The sequence below is a fragment of the Indicator indicator genome, chromosome 3 (assembly GCF_027791375.1).
Source record: "Indicator indicator isolate 239-I01 chromosome 3, UM_Iind_1.1, whole genome shotgun sequence".
In the NCBI taxonomy this organism is placed as follows: domain Eukaryota; kingdom Metazoa; phylum Chordata; class Aves; order Piciformes; family Indicatoridae; genus Indicator; species Indicator indicator.
Window position 1 is genome coordinate 31,266,784 of NC_072012.1, and position 17,529 is coordinate 31,284,312.

At 38.4% G+C, this 17,529-nt stretch overlaps 1 protein-coding gene across 3 annotated transcripts; it reads left to right on the forward strand.

The window, feature by feature from the left end:
- The first annotated feature begins 9,485 nt into the window (after positions 1 to 9,485).
- Positions 9,486 to 14,055, forward strand: NDUFA5 (NADH:ubiquinone oxidoreductase subunit A5). Of its 3 annotated transcripts, XM_054399421.1 has the most exons (5): positions 9,486 to 9,558; positions 10,097 to 10,141; positions 11,628 to 11,744; positions 12,449 to 12,514; positions 13,057 to 14,055. In XM_054399421.1, exons 1-5 carry the CDS (start codon positions 9,538 to 9,540, stop codon positions 13,156 to 13,158), a joined length of 351 nt encoding a protein of 116 aa, XP_054255396.1. In that variant the 5' UTR covers positions 9,486 to 9,537; the 3' UTR covers positions 13,159 to 14,055. The 3 variants fall into 3 exon arrangements, with proteins under 3 accessions (XP_054255396.1, XP_054255398.1, XP_054255397.1); XM_054399423.1 differs by lacking the exon at positions 11,628 to 11,744; XM_054399422.1 differs by lacking the exon at positions 10,097 to 10,141.
- Positions 14,056 to 17,529: the final 3,474 nt, after the last annotated feature.

A 17,529-nucleotide genomic window follows, 5' to 3' on the forward strand; every position in this document is an offset into this window, starting at 1 on the left:
TTTTGGTAGTGAGCTATAATGATGTAGTATTTTGAAATTCACACAGAAATATACTGCTAAAAATCACACCCCACTTAAGGCATTTTTAAGAATAAGATCAAGTGTTTACATAAATTTATTTTACTTTAATAATGTTCTGGTGAGTTTATTTCCTCTTTAAAAATGTTAAGGGGAAAACAACCCTGGAAACATTTAGTACAAGACACGCCATTCAGGAAAAGCTTTTTTATTATTTCACACACTACATTAGTCATCTAGACAAACACTGGGCAATTTGTAAACCATAAAAAGACACTTTGTAATCAAGTCAGAGAACATATGAGTTCAGTACATGAGCAGTAAAAATTCTTACCTCATGAATGATTCCTATCACAGACATTCACAAGGAATGTATGAACACAAACAAAATTATAGACAAAAAATACTCAAATTGCTTGAGAATTATTTACAGGGAGGGTGTACAATTCAAAATGAAAGACATGATCAGTTCTAAGGGTGATCACACATTGTATTTTTTTAGGATTTACACAAACATCGAATTGTTTCAGAGAAGCTCTGAAGTAAGTTGACTCTTTCACATGGGGAAAAAGTGTTTTTCTTTGGTTGCTTCCCCCAGGGTGGCAATGGCAGCAAGCACCAGTGCTGTTTGGGCACAGGTTTTCATCATGTGAAAGCCAGCATATCACTACAGTTTAGGCAGTGACACATCACCCAGTTCTGAATTCAGAAGAACTTTACTGTCTTTTCAATCTTAAAGGGGGGGTTGTAAGAAAGATGGGGACAGACTTGGGCTGCAGCAACAGGACAAGGGGAAATGTTTTTCAACTAAAAAAGAGTAGATTCAGACCAGATACATGGAAGAATTCTTTCACAATGACGGTGGTGAAACACTGGAACGGGTTGCCCAGGCTGATGTCCCATCCCTGGAAATACTCCAAGTGATGTTGGAAGGGACTCTGAGCAAGCTGATCTAGTTGTCCCTGCTCACTGCAGGGAAGTCAGATAGATGACCTCTAAAGTTCCTTTCCAACTCAACACATTCTATGATGTTATGAAATGTTTTCAGCTGCAACCAGTACTCACCTCTTCTGGAGCTGGATGGGAATGTTTTCTCAAATAAAAAATACGGAATTTGAGAGAAGTGATACCAAATGCAAAGACTATTTGATGTTGACATAATAATATACAAGAGTTTTGGACAGGTAGCTGTACAACAAAACATCACAATGCTCATGTGCCACCTTTAAAGATCATCATTATATTTAAAAATAAAGCAAATAAAAAAAACCCTAGGCCACAAAACAAACACAAATCTTGCATTATTTTTACACTGTAAAGGCATGGTCTAGCAAAGCACACTAAGGACTTTGGAGTCTCTGCACTACTCCTGCAATCAGGAAGTTTAACAGACGTTCACAGCAGTTGGGTACATAAGCCTGTGTGATGGTCAAGCCATGACAGCTATTATTTTCAAGGTGTGGGTGCAGTTGGAAAGCTCCATGGATTCATAATAGAGTATGTCAAACCTTTTAACTATAATCACCAGCTTAAACTCAATGTGTTCATATCATCAACTTTAACTATGGCTCAGGTTTACAATGTTTGGTTTTTTTTTTGCTAGTGATATCACAACAACCAAACATCTTGCTAGTAAATTATAATGGGAAGGTCAGGAATGTTGCTCTTTGCATCATTGTCCTGTAGGTTCTTGAAGTGTAAAATGTAATATTAATGCATTGTGAATGATATATAAAGAACAAAAACTTAACACATGCCTAGCTGTACCTACCTAGGTTTTTACAAGGGGACTTTGGGGTTTTCCAAAGTTTCTCTGGTTGACTTGATCTAAATGCCTTAACATGTTTGTCCTTTAATCACACTAAGGACACTAGATGTTAAATTATTAAAAAAAAAAAAAACAAACAAACAACAAAAAACCACAAACAAAACCAAAACACACCCAAACCCAAACATTTAAACTTCTGCTTCCACAGTGTATGCAGTAATGTACTGTACCTATCACAGAACACTTTCTATCATTGAAGTGTTGCACAAACACTGAAAAACTATACTAAGTACCTGTTGCATATTTCTTACAGAAACATCACTGTGAGGTGTCCTAAGTCTCTCTGCAAACAGAGAAAAATGCAGAAATTATTTGGTGGCCATTTTCTAAAAATGACCCTCAAGAGAAAGTGCAAACCAGATTTTTTTTTTAGACTAATTTCTGCATTGTTCCCTTAAATAAGTCATCAAAGTAAAAAAAAGCTTGTAAATGAAAATTAAATTAGTAAGGGCTTAGAGTCAAACCAACTGAGATAATCTGTTGGATTCAGATTCCCAAATAATGCAGTTTCCCACTTCCTTCAACATGCATTAGAACCATGGCCCAGTTTTTTATCTGCAGCTGTGGACAATCTGAAGGAAAGTGGAAAAAAGATCTCCACTTCAGTCCCATCTTCTTTGAAGGATAAAATATAGACAACATTGGTCTCTACTGCCATCTCTGTGACTGCAAAAAAAAAATTCACAAATAATTCAAAAATATTCATGGACACACTAGGGAAGGAATTGTACCTGGCACTGGTGAGGCTACAGCTTGAATACTGTGTTCAGTTTTGAGCCCCTCACTACAAGCAAGACATTGAGACTGAGTCCAAAGAGGGGCAATGAAGCTGGTGAGGGGTCTTATGAGTTGTGCCTGAGGGAATTCGGGTTGTTCAGCCTGGAGAAAAGAAGGCTGAGGGAAGACCTTATCACTCTCTACAACTACCTGAAAGCAGATTGTAGCAAAGTGGGTGTCAGCCTCTTCTCCCAGATAACAAGTCATAGGACAAGGAGAAAAGGCTTCAAGTTGCTTGGAGGTGGAGGAAGCAGGTTAGACTGGATATTAGGAAAAATTTCTTCACTCAAAGCGTTGTCAAATGTTGGAACAGGCTGCCCAGTGAAGTGCACCTCCCTGGAGGTATTTAAAAGATGTATATAGATGTGGTGCTGAGAGACATAGCTTAGTGGTGACTTGGCAGTGCTAGGTTAACAGTTGGACTTGACGATCTTAAAGGTCTCTTCCAACCAACATGATTCTGAGATGTTCATTTCGAGCTTAGAAGAATAGACCTTAATGTTGGTCATAAAATACAACACTTTTTTGAAGGGTTCTGTGTTCCCTCCATTTTGTGTCCCTAATCAAGGCTTCAGCAAATGCTCCAAAAGATTTCACACATAAGTTAAATTCATCAACTGGTCAGTATAATCTTAACGCATGTACCAAAACTTTTGACATGTTACCTAATGTTAAATTTGCTGCATGTCATATTAATTCCTAAAAGTTCTCCAAGTTATGTCCTGGCATAAAGAAATGTAGGTAGAACTTCTGAAGCAAGAAAGATTTCTGAAATTACCAAGAAAGCTGACAGGTCAACATCCTTCTCCATAATCCTAAAGAACAATGATAATGATATTCTGAAACATCTATGATCAAAACAAACTTACAAAAACCCATCCCACTTTTTGCAGCAAAAAGAAATTAAAAATAAATATATATTTGTTTTAAATATAATTTACTTTATGTAGAAAGGAAGGTATCCCATGTCAAACTTCCAAGCTATAAACCAAAACATAGCAACATAAAAAAGCTACACAAAAGAAAGCAGCTGACCTTGTCATTTTTTCTAAATGCTGCCACAAGTTTTTTATTAACCAGAATGCAAAATTATCATGAATAAGGCCTTGAAGCTGAGTCACTCTTCTTCATCTCTTGTTGTCAATGCACTTCATTGACAGGCAGAAGAATTCTCAGACAAGGTTCTGTTGTGCATTTTTCTTCATATTTTCTTAAACACTTTTCTAATTCTGATGCACCTTAATGCTTCCAACATGATACCCACTAGCAATTTTAGAAATGCATGTCAATAAACATATCTACAACCTCTTCTTGCCATCAGCTAAAAAAAAAGAGTACATTTTACAATAAATCAACATTTCACTGGCAGTTGGAGGTGCTAGTAATCAGGCTAAGCAGTTAATTTACATAATTTAAGGAAAAATGTGGAATACTCATAATCTCATTTCCTCTGCAACAGCTTAAACACTAACAGAAGCTGCCTCTCCTTTCTTCACAGCTTTCATTCCAAAAGCCCTCCATTTAAAGACTTCATGCCACTGCTGAACTTTTTGAAGCATCTCTTTACTGAATCATTCCCATGCTATCAGATCTACATGGATGGACCTTCATACCCTACAAGTCCTATTGAAGTTGCTGTCCTTAAGAGAATTGAGACTGAAAAGTCTTGTATTATAGCCCATCATATTATATTTGCCTTAAAGCCTGAATTGAAAAGACTCCTGAAGACTTATATAGGCCTTAGATCCTCACGTTGCAAACTCTATGAAAAAACACTACAGTATCTTTATGAAGACAGTCATATACAATTTAGTCCTGTGAGGTGATCAATACTCTCCAATGTGACCAATGCCCAGAAGAGTTAAGAGCACAGAGAGTCATTTACTAGGATTCTTTTTTTTTCTGGGAAAAAAAAAGTATTGTTTTTCTACCTCCACTTTATTTCCCAAAAATCAGAGAAAGAAATCAGTTTACCAATAATCAGAGAAAATTTGTTTCTTTTTTCCTGTCATACAACATCCAAAACCACTTCTGCTTTGCTATATACCCCAGAACTAATAATGCAACAGGCAACAGAGAGCTCTGCTTGAATACAGGCTTAACCAGAAAGGTCTCAGATCAGAAGTATTTCAGATTTGCTGCAGGTACTGTTTTCAAATTATGCCACAAAAACTAATAACATATTGCCAAAGATGCCAAAGATTGAGAAAATTAGTAAGGTAGCAAGTAACTGTGACATGGCAGAGTAAGTATAAGACAAAAAGCTAACCACAGCATGAGTGCTGGACACATGGCCTGGGGTCTATACATGCCTTGAGATCCTGATTTGCTATATCACTGCTGTGCTGAGGCGACAAGATCTGACTGAAGCGTGGATGTTCCACGAGGATCACGGTGGAATATAAGAGCATGGCTGGTACACTGAGCAGCAGAAGAGACATCCCTGCTGCATTACGTGATGTGGCAATGAAAAGGCTAAATGCTCAGTAGCAAAACCTTCTTCCATTTACCTATAGAAGTTTCACAATTACCAGATCCAGGCAGTAAATCACTAGAAACAATTGCAAATGCTTACTCTAAACAAACGTTTGTATCACCAATATTTTTCTTAAACACCATTTTGAGTAGTCTGGTATTTTTTCTATTTATGCCTGAAAAACTAGATATTACTTCCTGCTGTTTTCCTTACAATAGGAAAAAAAAGTTTTGCTCTCTTGAGTTACTTGAGTTTACTCTCTTGAGTTTTTAGATTGAAAAAAAATCTGAACTACTTCCTAATCATGGAAGTTGCGTCTGTCCTTGGAGAGAAGCATGTTCATCACTTTTAAACACATTTAAAGTTATGTGTTAATGTTATTCTAATTTCTTATCCTTAAAATAAACTAGACAATCCTAGATTTGCTCTCTATAAATAGAAGGCCCTTAGGCATGCAAAGAGGTTATTCATAGCAATAAAAGACATAATAACAGCCTAAATTTGGACTCAGTCTATTAAATATTATAGTTTTAAATTATTTCTGTTAGTCTAATTGGCGAGCATACCACATATTCTCACCTTTTCAACCCATTATCTTGCCACTGTTACTCTGGGGCCTGCATTTTAAACAGCCAGGAATGGTGCCCTGCAAGCTGATGTGTCCTGTGATAGTTCTAAAATTAAACACACAGTTGCTAGATAAATTAAGGTCTGACCTTGTACAACTGTAACATAAGCAGAGTCGCCCCACAGGAAAGTATTACACATGACTTCTCTAAAATCTCGTCAAATGTAACACGAGGTCTGGATGGTATAATAAGACTATCTGTGCCCTCATTGGTCCAGCAGCTCTCATTAACAAAATAAATTACTTGCCAACTTAGTCTCATGTGTTACATTAACAAAATCTGGTAACATATTTACATAAATTAAAACAAATTGGAAAAGGTTTAGCCTTTAACTAGCTGTAGATCCCAACATATTACATCACCAAACACTATAATCTCTCTCTCTGAAGCAAAGCTTTATAGATTCAACAACAGCCAATTAAAATACTTATTTAAGTAGACTGAATAACTCCAAATTGGGCAGAGAAGCAGGGGGCACAGCATCACGGACAGAAGTGATGCAAAAGCAAAATAAACCCAGAGTAAGATCAAGAATAACAGTACCAAACAAGTTAAATCACAGAAATGAGATGAGGAAGAAGCTGTATACTTATCACTGATGCAATATCTTGGTCTTGATTTGATTTTAGCCAATTAGTTATTGTTACATTTACCAAAGTGAACAGACAATAAGGGAACATAACAAACTGAAACAACTTAATTTGAACTGTTCTGATGAAATGAAATTGTACACTGTGAACTCTTCCATGCCTCATGATTCACTTGCATTTATAGAACCATAAAACGGTAAGCTTAACTAAGGCACTACATGCATCTCAGACACAAGGTCAAGAAAACCGTTTAATGATGATAAATAATACTCAGTACTACTTCTTTTGCCAGTGTGACCCAAGTGTGGTGAGCCTTCAAAGAAACCAATACAACATGAAGAGACATAATCAGTACTGAGACACTGCTCTACTGCTAGCCAAGAGATGTTAAGAACAGAAAAATATACTCATATAATTTAAAAAAGTAAAATATGTATTATATGAAGAACACATTTTGAGTTCTTTTACTTCCTTTACACAAGGACACTACCAGCACTAGTACATATCCCCATTACAAGCACAATACTGTATTGCTTTTCAGATATTTTTTAATGTTTTGCATTGCTATGTAAACAGGGCCTGATTCTGCTCTTACCTACTTGCTAGGTATAAAACCATCAGTCAATCACATTCCATGCATGTAAAGTCACAATAAAGACAGACTCTTGTCCAGATATCAAATCACATATGGCAATCTGCAAGACTTCACAGTGAGACAAATTCATTGGTGAGACAAAAAAGGGAAGAGATGTCACAGCTACTTAGGCCTTCTTAGGATGCCTACGCTCTGTATATTAACACATGGGATAACACTCCTAACAAGAGTCCCCAGTGTTAAACAGATAATAAACTCTGAAATGCTATGTGGGTGGTTTGGGGTTTTCGTTTTCAAGACCAGGCAATTATTAAATGTACTTTGATCACACTTGCTAAGTCCTGGCACTGTTCTAATTTAAAATAAATTATGTATTAAATCATGTACAGGAACTTCCTACCGTATCACTTCATGATTGATTTAATGAACTGTCTCATCAATTTACTATTTTCTCCTCTGTACTAGGATGTGGCAAGGACACCTACGCACTTGGGTTGCCTAAACAGAACTACTGTTTGAATAACACTGAGCTAATTGGCTAAAGAAGTCACCACACACAAAACAATTTGTGCTGTGGCTGGTAAGTGTAATCGGGAGATAGATTTTCTGTTTGGACCATCACAACAAAGTTAAAAAATGCAGAGGGGTCCAATAAAAAAGGGCAATTTTTTAAAATGTCATTTTGGTAGGAAAGAAACCCTAGGTCTCTCTGACGCACTCTCGAAGAGGTTTTGTAACTGGAGAAGCCCAAACCATAAATTTTGGGCAAAACTCACCTGGATGCATTCTTGCTCTGGCAGGGGGGTTAGACCTGATGATCACTTGAGGTCCCCTCCAACTTCTGATATACTGTGTGTGATACCTTGCCTTAGCTATGGAATGGCACTCGTGTGTATTATTAAAAGATGGGCTTTCTGGGAAAAATCTACAATATTCCAAAACTCAGCTTGTTGGTTTACTTAGCAGTTACGGAAATGAGGAGCTCAAGAGCAAGCCAAATACATTACAAAGAAAAAATTATCTAGAATATTAATTATATAAAGTTACAACACAATTATCAAATTTTTGTTATCAAATTTTACTCAATATGCAACTCACCCTTTAAGTGAGCAACCTACTTATCTCCACCAATAATTCAAATCTTCTTTTTATTGCTCTTTTCTCCCATTCAATCTCAAATCCCTTGAGATTTTTATTTTCATCATTACTTTAAAGCTTTTTGTTCTTTATTAACTGATCACATTAGCTCAGAAATTGCCTATTTGCCATATTCTATTACAGTGATCCCTATTTTTAACCCTTTTAACACAATTTCACGGTGAAACAATTTCACGGTGAAACAATTTCACATCTTAAATTCATAGAAAGTATATGAATGCTTCTGCTTAACAACAAATTCCAGAATACTTATTCTTTGAGATAGAAAATTGTCAACATCAGGAAGATCTGATAAATGCATGCATATACATCCCTTTAATATAGTAATTTTGTTCAAAAAGAATGTATATATCCTACTTGTTTATAAACTTCTGCATAATTTCTAAATTAGACCCTATTCGCAGGTATAAAAAATGTTGTTACACACTGTGTCACTTTTTGACCAAAGTATTTAATTTTTACATACATATTTCAGAAAATGTAGAGCTTATGTATTACAAATATCTGCAAACTCTTAACACAAATGTTTATGAAAGAATGAGGCTAATACATATTTGGATCACACGTACTACACCAAAACCTCTGCTTGAGTGGATATAAACTTAATTTCCAAGTATACATCTCACAAGATTGCTCTAGCAGCAGCCAAACACACATCTGAGGCTTTCTTGAAAGAATTGTTTGATTCATGAAAGGGATCTTTGAGATGAACTCTGAAGCTTGGATTAAGCAAAACGTTTTGGGTAGTAAAGCAAATCAGAAACTAAACCTGTAATAGTTCCAAGAACTCATTACTAGCAGTTAGTCTGCTATCACTTGGCAAAAATCAGTTGTTTTCAAGTCTATCATTAACCATATAGCACACAACCCAATATACATTGCATCATTACAAGAAATGTGCTCAACATCTAAATGCAAAACACATTTATGACTTCTATGTGATGCATTTCAAGTAACAAACCTTTGAACACTCCTTTAGGAATTCTGAAGTTCAGCTAATTGATCATACGCTGCCATAAGCAGCTTCATACAGACAGATTTACTAGTAAGAACCACGTTTATACTTAAAAAAGAACAGTGAAATCCGTATGTCTTTTAAGTACAGGAAGGCAAGAACTTAGTGTCCATTATCACATTACCCTCCCACCGAAAAGCACTGGGCTCGAACTTCGGCTATCTGCAAATCGGATACCGCCCCGCCTGCCCCCCCTGCGGCCCCGCAACCAGCGCCTATTCGCCTGCCCCCTAGAGCAGCAGCCACTGAGCCATGGTGGCCAAGTCAGTTCCAGCCTCCACACTCCGGTCTGAGCACGAAACAGGCGCCGCAGCTATGGCGCATGCGCAGTCCGTCGTCCTTCGCGCTGTCCTCTAACCTGTGCCTGAAGGCGCTCGGAGCCGCGTCCGCGCATGCGCTCGGTTGTCCCGCGTCCTGCGGTTGGACGGCGGAGGTGCCGCATATCGGGGCCATGGCGGGGGCACTGAGGAAGGTGAGGCGTCGTGGAGGTCTTTGAGTAGGGTAGTTTGCTGCGTCCTCCTCTTTTGCGGGGACAGCGGGGGGTGTCGTCTCTTCCCCCACTGCTCTGCCCTGACGGGTTTCTGGGCAGAGGGAGGGGTGCCCGAGTGGAGAGATGACAGCGGGGCGCCGGGCCTAGAAGTGACCGAGGGAGCGTGGGGCCCGGTTCCCCTCCCAAGCCTATACGGGAGACGACAGCAACTGTTTGCGGAGAGGTCGGAATCATCGTGTGGGGAGAAAGAGTGAGGCGTGTAAACTGAAGCTAACCCCACCGAGAAGGCTTTTGAGCTGCCGCTTTGTGATGTTAGCGTCCCCCGTTCCTCGCTTTCCCTTTCACCTCTGTATGCGCTGGATTAAAACAGTGAAAAATTCTGGGATCGCGTATGTGCGGTAGGAGGCAGACGCACATGGCATCGAGAGGTCCCCGTGTGGTGTATGTCGAGTCAAAATAAAATAATCTGTGCGAAAGTAAATGCTCAGGTGCGTTAAATATGTTTATGCTCTTCCTGCAGACCACTGGACTTGTAGGATTGGCTGTATCTGAACACCCTCATGAGGTATTATCGTCTGTCGTATTCTGTATTTAGTGTCAGTGTTAACAAAGCTTTTTGTTACGTATTTGCACATGTAAGTGCACTGTGTAAAGTGTAAATTAATGGAAGTGTAAAAAATATTCCAAAGTGATGAAGAAAATTAATTCTTAAAGGTTTAATTCCTATAATTTGGAATTACTTTGCACATGGATTTTTTTGCTACATCTGCTGATTTTTAAAAATCTCCTTTGCATTAGTACTTTTATGAGCCAGTATTTAATTAATCTCATATCTGATGCAAAAGTAAAGAATTCTTTAAATTTGGTTTTCCATAAATGTAACTTTCACTTCACAGGCATATGGATTTTTGCTGCCTTGCTGTGGTTTATTTCCAAGAAATACTGAAATAACTCATGCCTGTACTAAAGGGATAGGCTAGTCTTACACCATAGAAAGTAACCGTGTGGTACAAAGCCACATCGAGGCCCTGTGATGGCAAGTGCTGTTGAGGTTGGAGTACTTCATTGCTTCTTTGGAACCACAGTTCTTGTCACAGTTTGTTTCTTTATTTTTACCAGCCCAGGTTCAGTGATGAAACTATGTTTGCTTTTTCATTCAGAAGGCCTGAGCTTTGAAAGGACCTCATTGATTCAGTAATTTTTTAATTTCTCCACTTTGAAATTTATCACTGTACAAGGATTCTGTTTGAAACATGATTTTGCCACTCAGGAATATTTTTAAAAGAGAACAATTGCAAAAAAAATCATCACTGTTCTGTACAGATGATTCTAGCTCAGACTACAGCCTTGTCAGACACCTTCTGGATGATCTTATTACTGTTTTTTTTCCAGTGGCTTAAAGCCGAAAAATAAAAAGATTAACAGTGAAGTTGAAGTACAGGTTCTGTGTCAGTTCCCTTTTTGTTTCTTGTTATTTTCTTCAGATGGGTACAGTCACTCAGTGAAAATGCGGCCCAAAAGTTGCCTTTTCTTCCCCTCAACGTGTCATTTATCATATTTAAATCTGACATTAAAAAGTTTTGGGGTTTAGTTTAATTTAAATCTGTCTTTGACTCAGAACTTTGCACCAGCATGAGGATAAGTGCCCCAAAAATACAATCTTATGCTTTGGTAGCTTATGTGCCTCTTTATATCTTTCCCAGCTAATTTTGTAGAAACTGATGGTTTATACATGAACTTAACTTAGTTAAAAAGAGGTACGATTAGTATTAGAAACTCAGCTTTTGCTATTTTGCATCTTCAGATTGCAGCTTTCTTTCATTTTTTTTTTTCTTTTAGGAATCTTCCTATGCTAACTTCCCTGATAAAGATGGCTGATACAGCCATCTTACCTGAGACAGAGTTCTGTTGTTCAGACTTAGTTATTTTGTTAATCCTACTTTTCTGTAGGATAACCATCTGTGTATAGAAAGTTAGCTAGTAGATTCAGTAGGATAAGAAGTTAAATGATTCTAGTTATGTATTTTAACCATGTCTTTTTGTCACTTCAGCGCCTGCGAATACTGTACACAAAAATACTTGGTGTCCTACAAAGTATTCCCAAAGATGCAGCATATAGGAAATACACTGAACAGATTGTAAATGAACGATTTAATTTGGTGCAAAAGGTAAGTACAATGCTGCTTCCTAAACAGTACACATGAAAAGATTTTTAGGATGAGAAGAATGCTTTTCAAAATGACTGTTTTTCGGAGCATGTGTAAATTTCAGATATCAGTTCAGAAGTAGTTGAAGTCTTCAGGTATATTTTTGTTATTGACTGGAATATTTTGTTGGAAAGTTAAAAAGAACTGTTCATTTCTTCCTGATGTTTTCTGTGAAAATTAGAAGAAAAGAGGTTTTTTTATTAAGATTCATAGAGGAGTGGCAGTTTCAACACAGTTTTCACAAAAAAAATGCATGTGCTCTTACCACAGTTTTTGCCTTCAACATTTTAAAACTTTCTGGTATATTAAAACTATGCAATATTGCTATTTTGTATTTAAGGTAATAATTGGAACGTTGTGTATTATTTTATAAAAGGCTGTGATCAAAATTTAACTTGGAAGATATATAGTAAAGCCCTCAGCTGGTAATGCTTCTTTGTATGTCATTAACTGCAACTTGTTTTTTGTATTTATCATTGAGAGTTCGATGCTTGCTTTACAGTAAAGTGTGAGATTTCTTTGATAATGTAAACTGACAGAAGCTAGCTTATTTGGTAGCTTTGAGGAAGTCTATAGAGTGTGATCTGCTTAAATTATTGTTTTCATGTTTCATCTGGGCTTTCTCCTCAGTAAAACTAAATACTGTTATGTATTTAAATACACAGGAAACCGATGTGCAAAAGCTAGAGGACAAACTGAATAGTGGTCAAATAGAAGAAGTCATTGTACAGGTAAAGTGAGGAAACTTAAGGTTAGGTACAAAAGGGAATAGTGTTTTCCCTTGTTCCTTTGGCTGAGCTTCTGTTGGGAAGATTGGCAGTTTTTCCTATCATCCTTTGCTGCAAAATGAACAATCAGGAAAAAAAAAAAAAGATCTGAAAACAAATTGTGATGGAGTGATTGGTGCGATCATGCTAAAATCTTACACCACACGTATTTACTGTATTATGCTTACATATATACCGTGCAGACCTACATTGCTTCTTACAGAGGGTAAATCAGTAGAAAGGGCAGAAGATAATTTAATAATACTGGTTGATGATCCAAATAGACCACAACACATCATGAAGCAGTCATTGGGAATGCCTAGGTGAACAAACTGAGTATTTGGGGATGATTCAATGTTTTTGGAAAACAATCCAAAACCCCCAAAGCACACAGTTCCTTGTGACTGTGACAGGTAGTGATTAAGATAATGAACTGAAATACAGGTAATTTAATACTTTGGCAGTAGTATAGAATTTAAGAATTTGTGTATGTTGTTTATTAACAGGCTGAAAATGAGCTTTCCCTGGCAAGAAAGATGATACAGTGGAAACCATGGGAACCTTTAGTTGAAGAACCTCCTTCTGACCAGTGGAAATGGCCAATGTAATTTTCAAAATGGTATAACCTCTTGGAAGTAAAACAAAACAAGTTATTATTAATATATTCTCACTGTCAGTTGTCTTTAAATTAAAGATAGTAGCTTCATAAAAACATGTTTTGTTTTAATGTCCACTTAACGTTTAGCAGTCTAAGGACTGCTTCCAATTTCTTGCAGAAAGAGTTTAAGAAAATTCAGCTGTTGTGCAACCTTTGGTTTATTTCCTTTTTTATTATTAGCAGGATATTTGTTACTCATTACAAGTTAGTTTTATAATCTGTATTTGTATCTTAACAAATACAGATAGTATAGGCTATTTGGATTCAACATGAAAGTTGTTAAAAGTATGATTCCACCCTTCTCTTGCACTTTGGCTGTGTATTTTTTGCTAGCCACTATTGTCCTTATGACATACTGAGATTGGGAATCTGGTGTAATGAAAACTAGGCTTACAAAAAAAAAGCAGGTTTTTTTTAGATTTTGACTGACTCGGTGTCTTGAAGTGGCTGACATTGCTGCCCACATAAACTGACTCTGGCTCAAGGGATGCAATGGGAAGACCCAAGAGGGGTAGGAGGGAGAATGAAGACTATACTTCAAGGTGACAGCAGGAACAGTTTTCTTGGTTAGCAGGTACGTTACTGTGCTCAGCAGCATACACATGACACAAACTTTGTATGGGGCCATTGCAATAGCTTTGCATATAAACTTCATAAATCTATTTGTATGTTATTGATTCAGACCTTGAATATTAATAATATAGCGATTTAAGATTATAAGCCCCAAGTAAAATAACCAAACTAGATCTAAGAATACTGTGCAAGTTTGCCTTAAATCAATTGTTTTCAATTCCATTAATAAAGCTCTTGGAAGTTTAAAGGTAAAATCCACAGTTTGCTTAACTTCTACGATGAGTGCCGCTTCTTTTCATAGTCATTAAGCCTATAAGTTTACCTGTGGCAACATGATTATTAATAATTGATTACATCATTATATATTTGATACAATAAATCTATTAAAGGGAAGAAAAACAGTATACATGGGGTGACTGGCAAGTATTTTCATGGCATTCTTTAGCATGGTTTCTTTGAACTATAATTACAGAAATCCTTTAGATTGTGAAAATGAAAATGTAGAAAATACTTTGCTTCATTGGTTGGTTTTTCAGTCTTGAAGAGGTAGAAGCTGGCCTCTTCTGAGATAAAACCACTAGATGGCATTCCAGAACAGGATTTTGCTAAAGTTAACGAAAGCAACTTGCCAATGAGAAATATTAAAGTATTACAAACCTGAATGAGGGTGAACAATGTCAGATGAAAAATGAAGATGAATGGTTTTAGGTAATAAGTATTGAGCTCATGTGAGAGGAAGCAAAATAAAAACCAAGGAAAAAAACCTCAAAGTCTAGTATGAATAATAGTGGCAAGCAGTACTTGAGGAGGGTAAAAAACCGTTGCCAGAGTATGGTATTGAAGTTCATGTTCATAACAGACATTGGCTGAGCTCTCTTTTTTGTTCACTTATTTTCTCCACTTCTAAAGCTGTATTTGTCATACGACTTTGAATAGCTCTCCTACAAGTCCATGACTGGTTTTGCTGGGGAGGTCTGGGCCCATTGCTGCTGAAATTTGATACCTGGCGTTTTAAAACTGACTTTCACTGATGGAAACCATACTCTCCCATCTGCTCCCTTTCAGAAATGGGGAAATAGGTTCTCAGTACAGAAAACTTAAGTTGTTTACTGTTCTGAGGCATAGGAATTTTTGTAGAACTAGATTTCCTAATCTGTAATCCTGAGTAAATTCTCTGACATGTTTGCTGTCATTTTCTAAATCTTTCTATCCAAAACACTGGATTAACCTTCACAGATGCTTTAGTTTAGGAATCAACTTGAGTCTTATAAAGGTTCTAATGAAAGTAACACTAGGAATCATTAATAAATATTTTTCCACTTTCTGGGCTTTTTTATCAAAACACCAGTGTTGTGGTTTATTTTCATTCTTACATCATTGGCTAAATTTGGTTTCATTATCTTAAATTGTTCATCTCTGCTACATAAGATTACTAAATTAGCATTATGTTGTAGCATCAGCTTTAGCAATTATTGAGAATTGAGGGAGGAAAGAAAATGTTTTGAGATGTAGCAGTGTATGACTTTATACAGTGTTACATAGTTCACCGCATCTTTGCTCCTGTCTAATTTAAAAGTACAGCTTTGCTAAGAAGGGAAACACTAATATTTACCTTGCTATTAACTCTGTAACTATAGCAGATATTTAAACCCATGCTGTAGCCGCAAAACAGTACACATTCTACTGTGCAAGAGAGAATCTATATTAGGAGTACTGTGTTGTGAAACTATTTTCAGATGACTATGCTAGCAAGGCATAATTTGGAGACGGACTGTAATGATTCTGCTTGATTTTTTTCCATTAATTATGTTGGAAATACATGATCTGCTGGTAAAGCAAATCATTGCAAGCTTAGAGCTAAAAAATTTTAGATCATTCAAGTGCTGAGATCTTCTGATGGAAATCATTATGCAAGTGAAAATCACCCTGTCTGCAAGTTTGGGTAGAGATGGAGCCTGTGAAACCAGAAAAATAACTTGTGGATTGCAGTACTGAGTTCCAAGCGTGCTGTCTGTGCTGCTTAACCTATTCTGAGTGGCTGTGCTTTGAGCAGGGCACCATTTGAATCTTGGATATGTATTCTGATTGTGTTCAAAGAGAGGGGATGAGTGAAAGTTAACTTACAGGGTATATACTATTCCTTTATTGAAAAAAAAAAAAATCAGTGCCTGCTGAAAGAAAAATTTTTTCAATATTCTCCCAGAGTTGTTGACACAGAACTGAGTACTCTCTGAAATAGTTGTGGGAAGTGAGAGTGGTCTGTTTTTTTGTATTGTGCTGAAATACTCACATGAATTGTCTCAGAAATCACACATCAAACACTAGGAAATTCATACGGCTTTGTCTGCTGTGTCTTAATTTCCACTCAGCAGTGTCAGTCCTCTCACTAGAACCTTCCAGGGGAGAACACTAATAATGGACTGAACACATCACACAGTTAAGTGCTCACACAGCTAGGAAGGGTTATTGCACAGTGAGGGTTGTCAACATCCAAACATAGCAACTTTCAGCAATACCCAGGAAAGAGTCTTGGGTATTAGCACAATTTCTGCTACTATCTGAAGTATAAATTGAAAGGAAAACAGCTTGTTTTATGTTATTGCCACTGTAAGACGGTGAGTTGGTCTTCACCTAGCTGTAGATCACAATATAGGACATGGCAAGTGTCTGTAACTGGTTGTGTAATGCCAAGGCAATGATGAACCTAAACGAGGCCGGGCGAAGCGGCAGCAGCAAGCAGGAGCTGCTGCAAGCGCTACTCTGAGGTGCTGCGGTGCTTCCGTTAACCGCGGTGGGGTAAAAGGGAATCACTGATGTCTCTCGACCCTTCTCACGGTGCTTGCGCTTTCCCCTTGGATTCGGCCTTTCTTGTCCCTGGGGCGTGGGCAGCACACCCTGGCGCTCCGCCTGCCGGCCATGTCCCCTATTACTGCACATGCTCGCGGCTCCCGCCCCTCAGCGCCGAGCTCCACGAGTCGCCGCCCAGTCCCGGTTACTATAGCTACCGCCACACGCCGCTGCTCTGAGGAGCGGACGCTGCAGGGAGTCGCCCAGAGAGGAAGGCCCATCGGAAACCGTGGGGAGGGAAAGCAGCGGGTGCGGGGCCAGGAGAGGGGTGCAGGGGAGCCCCACCCGTGACCCGAACAGCGGCCACAGCCCTCCGGCCCGCAGCGCGTCCGGTGCCAGGGGCTCCTGTGCGCGGCTCGCCGCGGCGGCCCGGTGGGTGGCGCCTGCTTGTCCACCGCTACGCGCCGTGGGCCAAGCGGGCGCCAGGGGGCGCGCGGCGGGAGAAGTGGCTCCACGGCTGCGGGCCGGCCGTGCCCGCGGGGGCGGGCGCTCGGCGGGGAGGCGCCCAGTGGCCTGGCTCCGGCCGGGGGTTTCTACCCCTTGACTGTTGGCAGTTTTTTCATGTACGTGGGATTTGGATTCTCCCAGCCCATGTGTTTTCAGTGGCAGCGCGGAAAACCTTAAAGGTGTGCTGTCTCTGGGTGATACTGCTCTGTAAAGACTTTATAGCTGTATGAAGAATTTGTATATTCATTACATCAGAGTTCTCCAGATGACCTGCTGGCAATGCCTGTGCAGCATTATTAAAGACCAATGAAATGTTAAGTGTTCTGTGTTTGGTGGAAGTGAAGACTCCCACCCATATTCTTGTAAGCAGAAATGTGCCAGTATGCAATTTTAAATAGATAATTGTGATTATTCTTGCAGATAGGTTAAAAATGTGGAATTGATACTTTAGGAG